At 35.1% G+C, this 11886-nt stretch overlaps 1 protein-coding gene across 1 annotated transcript; it reads left to right on the top strand.

Moving 5' to 3' along the window:
- The first annotated feature begins 7685 nt into the window (after window positions 1–7685).
- LOC121996140 (alpha-humulene 10-hydroxylase-like) lies at window positions 7686–9479 on the top strand. The gene is made up of 2 exons (XM_042549982.1): window positions 7686–8647; window positions 8730–9479. The coding sequence occupies exons 1-2, from the start codon at window positions 7745–7747 to the stop codon at window positions 9348–9350; spliced, it is 1524 nt and encodes a 507-aa protein (XP_042405916.1). The 5' UTR covers window positions 7686–7744; the 3' UTR covers window positions 9351–9479.
- The last annotated feature ends 2407 nt before the right edge of the window (window positions 9480–11886 follow it).

Below are 11886 nucleotides of genomic sequence, written 5' to 3'. Positions count from 1 at the left end.
ATGTGTTTGTTTGTTTCTACCATGTCAATGGGTTTTCTAATGATCATGACTTTATTTGTGCTGATAATATGATTGCATTAGGACTTTCTTCTAAATCATCTGCTCTTTACATTAATAGGGACCATTAGACAGTTAATCGGATTAAATGGATAAACTGAGGCAATTGGTGATTAAAGAGCTGCTAAATAGATCGAGCTACTTTATTTATCGTCTACGAACGAAATACATTGCCTATGTTTGCTTGCCTTAAGTCCACGGATCAATATCAGAAGACTTGCTCATTAATTACTGGTTGACTCTGATGGATAAGAAATTAAGAATCCATGTGAGCCCCTAGCTTGTGATCATGAACTACAACTGTATGTTGCTCTTTTTAAAGCATAGATACCAATTTAGTAACAACGCAATTATATTATACTAGGAATTGAATTACAGAGGGAGAGAGATCATGAAAAGATCTACACCAGGCACCAGCATCCTCCTTCTTCACTTCTCTTCTAGTCTTTTTCTTTCTCACCACTCTTACAGGTGGAGTGCTCGGTAGATCTCAAAATAAAAGCTGCTCTTCCTCTTGCGGTATCCTTGACGATATTGGCTGCCCGTTCCGCCTACAGAGTACAGACTTCATCTGTGAATCAGGAAAAGATGCAGTCTTGCATAAGTTGTCATCTACAGACAAGTACCTGGTCACCGAAATATCATATAATCAATTGCAATTCAAACTCGTCTATGCCGGTTATGTCACAGGTTCTAATAAATGCGTGCTTCCCAGATAAATGTAATTTTAAATTTAATATATAAAAATTCTTTATCGAATTCGGGTCAAACGGGTCGACCGGGTCGAATGGGTCAAACGGGTCAAGTTCGGGTCGGGTTCGGGTCAAGCATAAATAAACAGATCAGGTTCAGGTTGAATAATTTGACCCGAATTTATAATCAGGTTGGGTTCAGGTTGTTGTTTGCCAACCCGTGAACCTACCAATCCGAACCCATCAACCTGAATCCGAACCGAATTACCATCCCTAAAGGAGACAAACCGACACCTACTTTTTGAATGTCCTGTCTCCCCGTCCCTTTGGAAGAAGGTGAGGTACGGATTAGAGATTCAACATAAGATATAAATGCTAGATAATGTCTTTTAAGTGTTCGGACATCGATATCAAGGGAGAATCACTTCAAATTCTAAATCTTAAATTATTAATCTATTATTCTTTTCACTGAATCACTTTACATGCAAATTAATCTCATACAAATCCACTTTAAAAAGTTGTCGAGCAAGAAAATTCACTAAATGAAAAATCAATAAATTTCATTTTCCTCCTCCCTTCATTTAATATCCGTCCAATTAAACAATAATAAGAAACATGAAGAAACTTAGAAGTCTTTAATTTACCTTTAATTTCAATCTGTCGGAAACATTATCCATCTTATAGGCAACATTTTTTCTACCAATTAAAAAGAACAATGATGATATTTATTTTAAGTATATAGAATTAATTCAATCTCGTGGATCAATTACAATTTAAGTTAAGTAATGGTTATATATATATAATAAAATTATAACTCTATAATTCTTAAAAGTATTTTGGCATGTTTGAGATATTCCTCTTTGATATAGACAGCTCCGGTCCTAACAATCAGGAGGTCCAGGCGAAACAATCAAAATATACCCTTAATTTTTTTCTATAAAGTAAAAATTATTTATAATGACTTCTTCTAGTTTTTCTAGATGCAAAATCATCTATAATATTATTAATTTCAAGATTTTCTAAAATCTCTTTTTCAATAGATAAAATTGTTAATCCATGCAATCTCTCTTGTGACATTATTGATCTCATGTATATTTTTAACAATTTTAATTTTGAGAAACTCCTTTCAGTTGATCATACGGGTAACAGATATAGTTAACAAGATTTTATAAGTAATTACAATATTTGAATAACAATCTATATTTTTCATAAAATTAAAAATATCAATTGCTGACATTATCTCATTTGGTGAAGTTACTTGTAATATTTTTAATTCCGTAAACAAATCATCTAACTCAACATCTAATGAATTTTCATGCGTAAAAGTGGATGTTAATACAATATTTTCTATTTAAATCAATTAAAATAATTATACCTGGATGAAAAAGATGAGTAGATCTGTAGATGACAGTCCGCAACCGTCGCAACTCGCAAACCTCCGCACCGTAAGCTCAAAACCTCCAGGAGCAACGTGTCGGAGGTGCTGGTGCAGCTAATCAGACAACAGTTTACAAAACCTAATTCTTAAAATAATTAATATATATATATATATATATATATATATATATATATATATATATATATATATATATATATATATATATATATATATATATATATATATAATCATTTAAAAGTTAAAAGTCGTGGGCCCCTCCAAGAACAAGCCTTGAGCTTGTGCGGGCAACGAAAGAGAAGGTGCAACAGTGAAAAATTATAAAACTTAATTTTAAAAATAATTAATATATATATATATATATATATATATATATTATAAATATTTAATATTTGTGGGCCCCTCCTAAAGTTGGGGCCCTGGGCAATCGCCCAGGATGGCCCTGCCTCTGGGCCGGGGCTGGATATAGAAAAAAAATCTAGTTAATCCCTTCCCAAAACAAAAAAATATTTAAGTTTTAATACAAATATCTCTAATATATAATTTACAAACTTATCTTATAAAAATCACTTGTCTTTCATTTTCCATAATTTGTAACCACACGCAATGATACAAGTTTGAATGAGCAGGGATGGCATAAAGGCAATGAGTTTAGTTGATTAATCAAGTATTACAATTTAAATCTTAGTTACCATATATTGTATGATATTTTTCTATAGTGGAATGAAAAATTTAAGATATTAACTCTTGAGTGAGGAGTTACTTGCACTTCTAAATTTAATCGATGAGCGAACAACGTCGTCCATCTCAAAGATTAATTGAGTGGTTTAGATACTTGGATTATAAAATAAATTAAAATTTTATTTTCATATTAAAAAAAATCTTTAAGTTGAATACAAATATCTTTGATATATAATTTACTAACTTATCTTATAAAAATCACTATCTTTCATTTTTCATAATTTGTAGCCATACATAACCACATAAATTTAAATGAATTTTTGTTTTTGTAAAAGAAAAAAATATTGGTGCAATTGTCCTCTAATCAAGGTTAACTAGATTAACCAAGCTTGATTGGCCAATCTCAAGTTGACTCGAATTGAGTTTTGATATTTGATAAATATATTTGTTTAGAGTGAGATGCTTAAGTGACAAGAAAGATTGTTAAAGGAGGAGATTGCTAATACAATTTGTAGATTCTAAAGCATGAAAATACAAAAACAAAATCTATAAACCATAAACACTTATATTGGGTCGACGACGACAAATCGCGTGTTCTTCGTGTTAGTTGTCAGAAGAGCGATCACACGATTGAACAACCCTTGCTAGTTCACAAACCAAATCTCTCTTGCCAATGAATGTTCCTCTTCACTAGAGGTTTTACCAAGACACATAGCCTTCAAGAGGAAACTTTTCGCATAACACCTCATCCTTTCAACTTGGATGTATACTTATAGGAAAAGAGAGGAGTGGGCATCAGATGCCCACTCTCTTGCAGTTGCTGTACGCATTGTCATCTCTTTCCAACATCTCCCACTCATCCTAGTCAAGTCACAAATACCATATAAGGATCTAGTCTCAAAGACCATATTAGGATTTAGTTACAAAAACCATATTAGAACATTCAATTCATACTTAAGAAAAAATGATTCGTGTGACAACAAGCACACTAAGCATTTATTGCTAAGAAAATTATTACGCTTAACTTAGCTGCTCTATTGAACGAATCATAGATATCAATATACTACATTTATCTCAGATTAAATCATTTACATAACTATGAATATCTCTAATCCTTCAATGCGATAATTATGTCGAGACCATGTTCAATATTTCCAATCAATACAATTATTCACAATTACATTTTATGTACTCAACAAAAAATATAATTGGTTGACTAGTAAATAAATGTTAAAGATATAAATTTATCTTAATATTCCTTTTTAGGTAGAATATATTTATTCTAATAAGTTATGCTTTATAGATCGAATCATCCATAGTTAATAGGTTACATGCTAAAGTAGCAGACACTGATTAGAACTTCAAATAGACGGCTAAATAATTACTTAGGATAAAACTGAGATTAACTTATAATCTCAAATGTCTTACATAGTAGAGAAGTAGAGATCCATTCTCCTACTAGTCTTATTGTCACTATAGTACATGTGATATGAATCACATGCTATAATATTTTTCTCTTTACCAAAAGAGTACATGTTTTTCTCAAAATTTAACATTGTACAGATTTTGATCTAGACATACCTAATATCTAATCCTAAATTCAACTTATGAATTCTAAACTAGCCTTTAACAGATTCAATAAATGGTGGGTTCATTTACACTGATCATTATTAATACATAAATAATTTGATCTTGGCACAACTATCAAGGCTAACTTTTACTGATCATATGAACCTAATCCTCTAGGTACATCAAATGAACCTAATCTCCATCTAATTGTCCTTTGTGTGTGACCCTATAGGTTCTTGTAACGTTGGCAATTCTCCTAAACCCATTTAGAAGCATAAGTAATGAGCAGTATCTAGCAACACATCATTACTACCCAAGTTACAAGAATATTGAGATCCAACATCACCTTGTGACCACTAATTGTGACTCTTCACAATATATGACAAGTGTCCTTCTATCCATGACATCTAGATTGATCAATGCGAGGCATAGACCGTGTCATCCTCTAATCAATCTAAATCTTGAACTCCAAGTAAACTCACTCTAATCAAATGAGCTCAATATCTCATATTGACTCACTTAGGCATGGCCATGCACTTAGTGGTCTCACTCTATCAAGAATAACGATGTCACTCCCGTTATATAGGAGGGATAGATCCCATCTACATCACTCACATCCCTCCGTATAATTTGTTACATACCCAGTAATCGCCTTTATAGTCCACCCAGTTACAGGTGACATTTGACGAAGCCAAAGTATGTAACTCCTTATGTAAGGAACCATGGTGACTTCAGGTCCAAGGACTAATAGTCATACTGATAGCCACATGAGAAAGTATATGACACTCATATAATGATCCATGATACTTTCTCATGGCGGGTCATTCAGTATACATTCTCCAATGCATACCCATGTGCCAACTTGATATCTCTATATCTATGACTTGTGAGATCAAGTTATCGAGTTGACCTACATGCTAGTCTCGTCGCATTAACATTGTCCCTGAATATTAATACTTGACTAGAAATGATTAAGAGTAGTGTTCTCTATATCATCTCACTATCGATTCAACCAATCGATTAATATAGATAGGAACCTTCTATTCAAGGACGCTATTATACTTAGTTATTTGTCACCAATACAAGTAAGTATAATAACCAAAACAAATGCCTTTATATACATAGAAATATGATACAATAAGTCCATACAACAATCATCATATGATTGACTCTAGGGCTCTAACTAACAAATGGTGCGTCCAAGCCATGAAAAAAAGGAGGGGAAGAGCATAAGGGGTGTGGCGACGGTGATCAGTGTTGGTCGAGCAAAGGAGAACGTCCGAGAGGCTGGAGATTTGGCTTGTGAACCTTGAAGCACTTTCCGGTTACCTGTGATTGTGCTTCTGATAGTAGCGATGTCCGATGGTTCTTCTTCGATTTCTTTGGAAGATCGCTATGAGTAATTACAGCTTTTTCCTATGTTTGATCCATGCTGACAAATAGGCAACCGTTTTAGAGGAGGGATTGGCTAGATTTTTTTCTATATCAAAGAGGAATAACTTAAACATGCCAAAATACGTTTAAGAATTATAAATTTATCTAAATAATTTTATTATGATTTTTAAAATATATACATATTTGCTATAACATGATTAATTTAAGGAGGTTAGCTAATCTAACCATTACTTAACTTAAATTGTTATTGATTCACGAGATTGAATTAATTCTATGTACTCATGTTCTTTTTAATTGGTAGAAAAAATGTAGCCTGAGCATGAAATTCAAGGCAAATTAAAAACTTCTAAGGTTCTTCATGTTTCTTATTAATGTTTAATTGGACAGATATTAAATGAGCGGAGGAGGAAAATGACATTTATTGATTGTTCATTTAGTAAATTTTCTTGCTCGACAACTTTTTTAAGCGGATTTGTATGAGATTAATTTGCATGTACCAAAGTGATTCAGTGAAAAGGATAATAGATTAATAATTTAAGATTTAGAAACTGAATTAAAACATTTTTTTTAAAAAATATAATAAATCCACTCGAAATTCTTCACCTAGTCTTTCTTCTAATAAAACCATTCAATTATAAAAAAATTATTAAATCTTGTTGACATACCTAAGCATATTTAATATTACACGCAACTATAAAAAAAATTATTAAATCTTGTTGACATACGTAAGAATAATTTGATAAAAGTATTAAATAATGCATTGTAATCCTGCACAAATCTCTATCTCCCAGCTTCCAAATTTTTTTCTCATCAATCGAACTCAATCAGTTGTCACAGAATAAGAGATATTGGCCTTTTCGTCATCAACCTAGCAAGTTCGACTTTTAAATATTCACACGTATCACGATATTTGATTTTCAGGGGAACCGAGTATTGACTTTTGAAAGAAGCATGTGCGGAGGTAATTACTAAACATGAACTTAATTAAGACCATAAATGATGTCAATTAAATAATAATTTAATTTAAAACATCAACTTCACATGAAGTCCAGATTCTCTAGTCGAGAATTTTCTGAAACATAAAATTCCTGTATATTCATTGATGAAATGCACTGAATCTTATCTATTTAACAGATTGAGATATAATCCATCCCACTAATGAACATAGAAGGATTTAAGATTGGTTCAAGGATCCTAAATGGATTCCTGTCCACTTCACCTGTCATCCGTCTCCATTGAAAGGCCAAAATTTAATTGATGATAATATTCACTTTTAAATTTTCATTCAACGGAAGGAAAATATGCGGATAATATTCATGCATGCATAGTTAGGTTGTAAATTTCTATTGTTTTTCAAACATCAAGTAAATTTCTATTATTTTTCTTCTATTTTTCAAACATACGTAAAGAAAAAGGGTGGAAATTAAAGAATATAGGAAGATTATTTTGATGTATGGATAATGAATATAGTACGAATTTTATAAAATATTTCCATGCTCTCTTAACATAACAATCTTTTTATTAAAAATATTTAATTAAAATTAAAATTCAGATTACTGGTTCTTCAGTCAAAGAAATATTTAGTTGACTTGGAGGAGCAGAAGTGTTGACTAGAGAAAGAAATACGCATTTCAAATTTTGCATGAGCATAATACGGTGATGAACTAAGTGTATCTCTTTAATGTAAGATTTGTCAGAATTTTGTAGAATTAAAAAGTTGAATAAAAAAATTTGAAGTAGGATAGAGATGATATTTAAGATTTATATAACTAAGTTTAAATAAAATTTTATAATATTATTGTGATATATTAAAAGTATAAAAAAAAGTTCATTTAAAACAGTAACTAATGAAGATGCCGTATTCAGATCTTCTATAAATGCATGCAAGCTCAGGAAGAGAGCCCCAAACAATAATATCATTTAAGTGCTTTAATTACTTCGTTACTGCGTGGCCATGGAAGCTAATTCCCTCTTCTCACCTTTCTCCTTCATCTCTCTCTTCCTCGGTTTCTTCATAATTTTACTGATAAAGATCAGATCAAGGAGCAGACCATTATTAGCTCCTCTCCCACCCGGCCCGCCCAGGCTTCCCCTCATCGGAAACATTCACCAGCTCGTCGGCGGCAACCCTCACCGTATCCTTCTCCAACTCGCCAAAACACACGGCCCCTTCTTCCATCTCCGAGTCGGACAGGTCGACCAAGTCGTTGCCTCGTCCGTGGAGGCGGTGGAAGAGATCATCAAGCGCCATGATCTCAACTTTGCTGACCGACCCTCCAACTTGACCTTCTCCAAAATATTGAGCTATGGCACGCGCAACGTCGTCATGTCCCCCTACGGTGGCTACTGGAAGCAGATGAGGAAGATCTACGCCATGGAGCTGCTCAACTCCCGGCGCGTCAAGTCCTTCGCCGCCATCCGGGAGGTTGTGAACCGAAAGCTCACGGCGGAGATCGCCGACAAGGCGTCTGCTCAAACACCTTTCAATCTAAGCCAGATGGTGATATCCATGACTAATGAGCTAGTGATCAGAGCTGCGCTTGGTGACGATTGCAAACAGAAGGCGGAATTCTTGAACCTGATCAGAGAGACACTAAGCTACGTGACTAACTTCGCGGTGGCTGATATGTACCCCTCGCTCAAATTCTTGGATACTCTCACGGGATTGAAGTTCCAGTTAGAGCGAACCCGTGATAAGCTCGACAAAATCTTCGGGGAAATCATCTCACAGCGTCAAGTCGCACTGGCCGCTGAGCAAGCAGAGGAGGATCTACTTATCGATGTACTTCTCAAGCTAAAAGATGACGGAAGTCTCGAATTTCCAGTCACATACGACTCCGTCAAAGCCGTCATCATGGTAAATGAAATTATATATAAGAAAAAGAATATTTATTTATTAAGTATCTTCCGATTGCTAATAGTTTAATTATTATCTTTAGGAAATATTCCTGGCAGGAACAGAAACAGCATCAACGGTTATTGAATGGGCTATGTCAGAATTGATCAAGAATCCTAAGGCAATGGAGAAAGTCCAAAAGGAGATGAGGGAGGTTATGAAAGGGAAGACCAATCTCGAAGAGAGCGACATCCTCAAATTCAGTTATCTAAATTTGGTGATCAAGGAGACCATGCGACTCCACGCTCCAATCCCTCTGTTGATGCCGAGAGTATGCAAAGAGACGTGTGAGGTCATGGGATATCGAGTGCCTGCCGGAGCTTTAGTGCTCATCAATGCATTTGCACTGGGCAGAGATGAGCAGTACTGGGGCTCTGATGCAGAGAGCTTCAAGCCTGAGAGATTTGAGGGCGTCTCGGTGGACTTCAAGGGCTTCAACTTCGAGTTCTTGCCATTTGGTGTAGGGCGAAGGTTGTGCCCCGGCATCACATTTGGGTTGTCGGCTGTGGAAGTCGGTCTGGCTCACCTCCTCTTCCACTTTAACTGGAAGCTTCCTCGAGGCATGAAGATCGAAGATTTGGACATGATGGAAATTTCAGGGGTGACCGCACCAAGGAGATCACCTCTCTTTGTGCTTGCCAATCCAATAATGCCTCTGCCATAGTTATAGTTATTACTTCATCTGCAAACTTGATTTGCAGACGTTTTATATATATATATTTTAAGAAAAAGATGCATATCCTATGTTAAAGAGATAATTTTTATACAAAATAAATTAGTAAATTATATATTAGTCATTGCTCTTTTTACTAGTTAAAGAAATTAATGTTGATAATTTATGAACTCCCATTTGAAATTTAGGCAATGATGGCTTATGAGGTTCTTCAAAATTTATTTTATGAACAAACATGGTTAAAGAATTTGCATTAGGTGTTAACCTACGAAATATTTTAATTTCAATGTGTTTTATTAGGACAGTTTTTTATAAAATAGTCTTGAAATTTATTGATCTTTTATTTAGTAAATTTTCTAATTCTTTGACCACTTGATCAAATGGATTTCAATGCGCCATAATAAGAATTGACCTGCTGGATCAATTACAATAAGAGATGGGGTGGTGGCAATTGGCTAGGGCATAGGTGTCATGTTTTGATACGGTTGAGTTTGTGCTACAATATAACGAAGAACTGCAGAGAGAAGAAATCGAAGAGGAGAAAGAAGAAGAAGATTCGGAAGAGAAGAAGAAAAAATAGAAGACATAGAATTATTGTGGTTCGGTGATATATTTATTCCACGAAAGAGGATAAGAAATTTTATTAGAATTTTCTCAACTTCCTTTTAGGGTTACAAAGATCCTAATTATAGAGCTCAAATCCTACTTGATATTTTGGACCCAAATATCATGTATTATATGAAATTCTAAAAATCTCGGCGCACTTCCTGCATCTTCCTAATGCCACTTGAACTAGGCATGGGCGTGCTCAAGTGAGCGATGCCTCCCTAATGGAGAACAACCAGGTCGCGCCCCTGGACACGATCGTGGCATAAGCATGCCTGAGTGAGCAACACCTCTCGAACAATGCACAATAATGCCACAAGCGTGCCTTCTTTCCTGAACCTCGGGTGTGCTTGTGCTCCAACTGATCCAACCATAGCTCGGTCGTCTCCCACGCCACTATCATGTTTCTTAGCACTTGTTGAAAATCTGAAGCCGCCATGCCTTGGCTGTGCTCCTAGCATGGTCGTGCCCATGCTTCAACTCCATATAAATTATCTCCAATAATCTCCACCTTGACGAATATCCAACCCCTTCGAAGAAACACGAGCATCTCAGAAAACCTCCACTTGGAATATTGAGTTCGGATCAAGTTCAAACAATGCTCGAATTTCTCTATGGTAACTAGCTTTGTCAACATATCTGCGACGTTTTCAGAAGTATGATCCTTCTCAAAAAGTATTTTCTTGGAAGAAATCAACTCCTTGATCTTGTGAAACTTCACATTAATCTACTTGGTCCTTGCATGATACACCTTATTCTTTACCAAATAGATAGTACTCTAGCAATCACAATGTAACTTAACTCCACCTTGTTGAACACTCAATTCTCTAACTAACTCGGTAAGCCACAATGCTTATTTGGTTGCTTCAATTACTACCATATATTTTGACTCAGTAGTGGAAAATGAAACTATAGGTTATATCATGGGCTTCCAACAAATAGGTTCTCCTATCATAATGAACACATATCATGTAGTAGACCTTCTATCATCCATATCTCCTGTATAGTATGCAGCCACATATCTTGTAACTAAAGGATTAACTTGTTGTCTGCTGAACTCAATGTTGATGATATGTATGCGGGGTTAGGGGCAGCACCCATTCTCGTGAAATGAGTCTCACAAGTGTCTCACGACGATCTTACAGCGCCCTAAGCCGATGTCCCAAAACATTTTGGGCGAGAACTTGTCGTTTCGGAAAATTTTTCTCGGTAGTCGAAGCCTACAAGTGTCCTAGCGCTCGTTGCTTCGCTTCTACGAGAAAAATACTCATAAAAACCATAAAAATCATAAAATCACAGAAACTTATAGAACTTTAATTTTTCTTAAAAATTAAAATAAAAACAAGTACATGTTCGCACGTGGCTCTGATACCACTGTTGGGATTTTCGAGCCGCAAAAACCGCTTGCCCAAGAACATATGATCGGATTACACAAAGAACTCATTACTTGTTCACCATAATGGCTTAGTAAAAGGATCAGTAAGCATATTTCATGTAGGGATGTACTCAAGAATTATCTTTTTCTTGTTAACAATATCCCTTACAAAATTATACTTAATTTCTATATGCTTTCCTTTGCTGTGATATTTGGAATCCTTGGAAAAAGCTATTGCAGCTTGATTGTCATAGTACACTATAATAGGACTCCCACTGTCCTCAGTAATCTTCAGATGCTTCAGAAACCTTCTTAACTAGACAGCCTCTTGCACAGCCGCTGCACAAGCCACATACTCAGCTTCCATTGTCGACAAGGCTACACAAGTCTGCTTCTTGCTATTCCATGAGATGGCGCCACCATTCAGCAAGAAGACATAGCCAGATGTGGATTTTTTTTCATCAAGGTCCCCTGCCCAATCTACATCTGTGTAGCCACTTAGGCTCATATTTGATCCTTGGAAACATAGGCAATAATCCGTTGTTC

The sequence above is a fragment of the Zingiber officinale genome, chromosome 6A (genome assembly GCF_018446385.1).
Source record: "Zingiber officinale cultivar Zhangliang chromosome 6A, Zo_v1.1, whole genome shotgun sequence".
Taxonomy (NCBI): Eukaryota; Viridiplantae; Streptophyta; class Magnoliopsida; order Zingiberales; family Zingiberaceae; genus Zingiber; species Zingiber officinale.
Note: the sequence above shows the minus strand (reverse complement) of the source record. Positions and strands in the feature narration are given on the sequence as shown.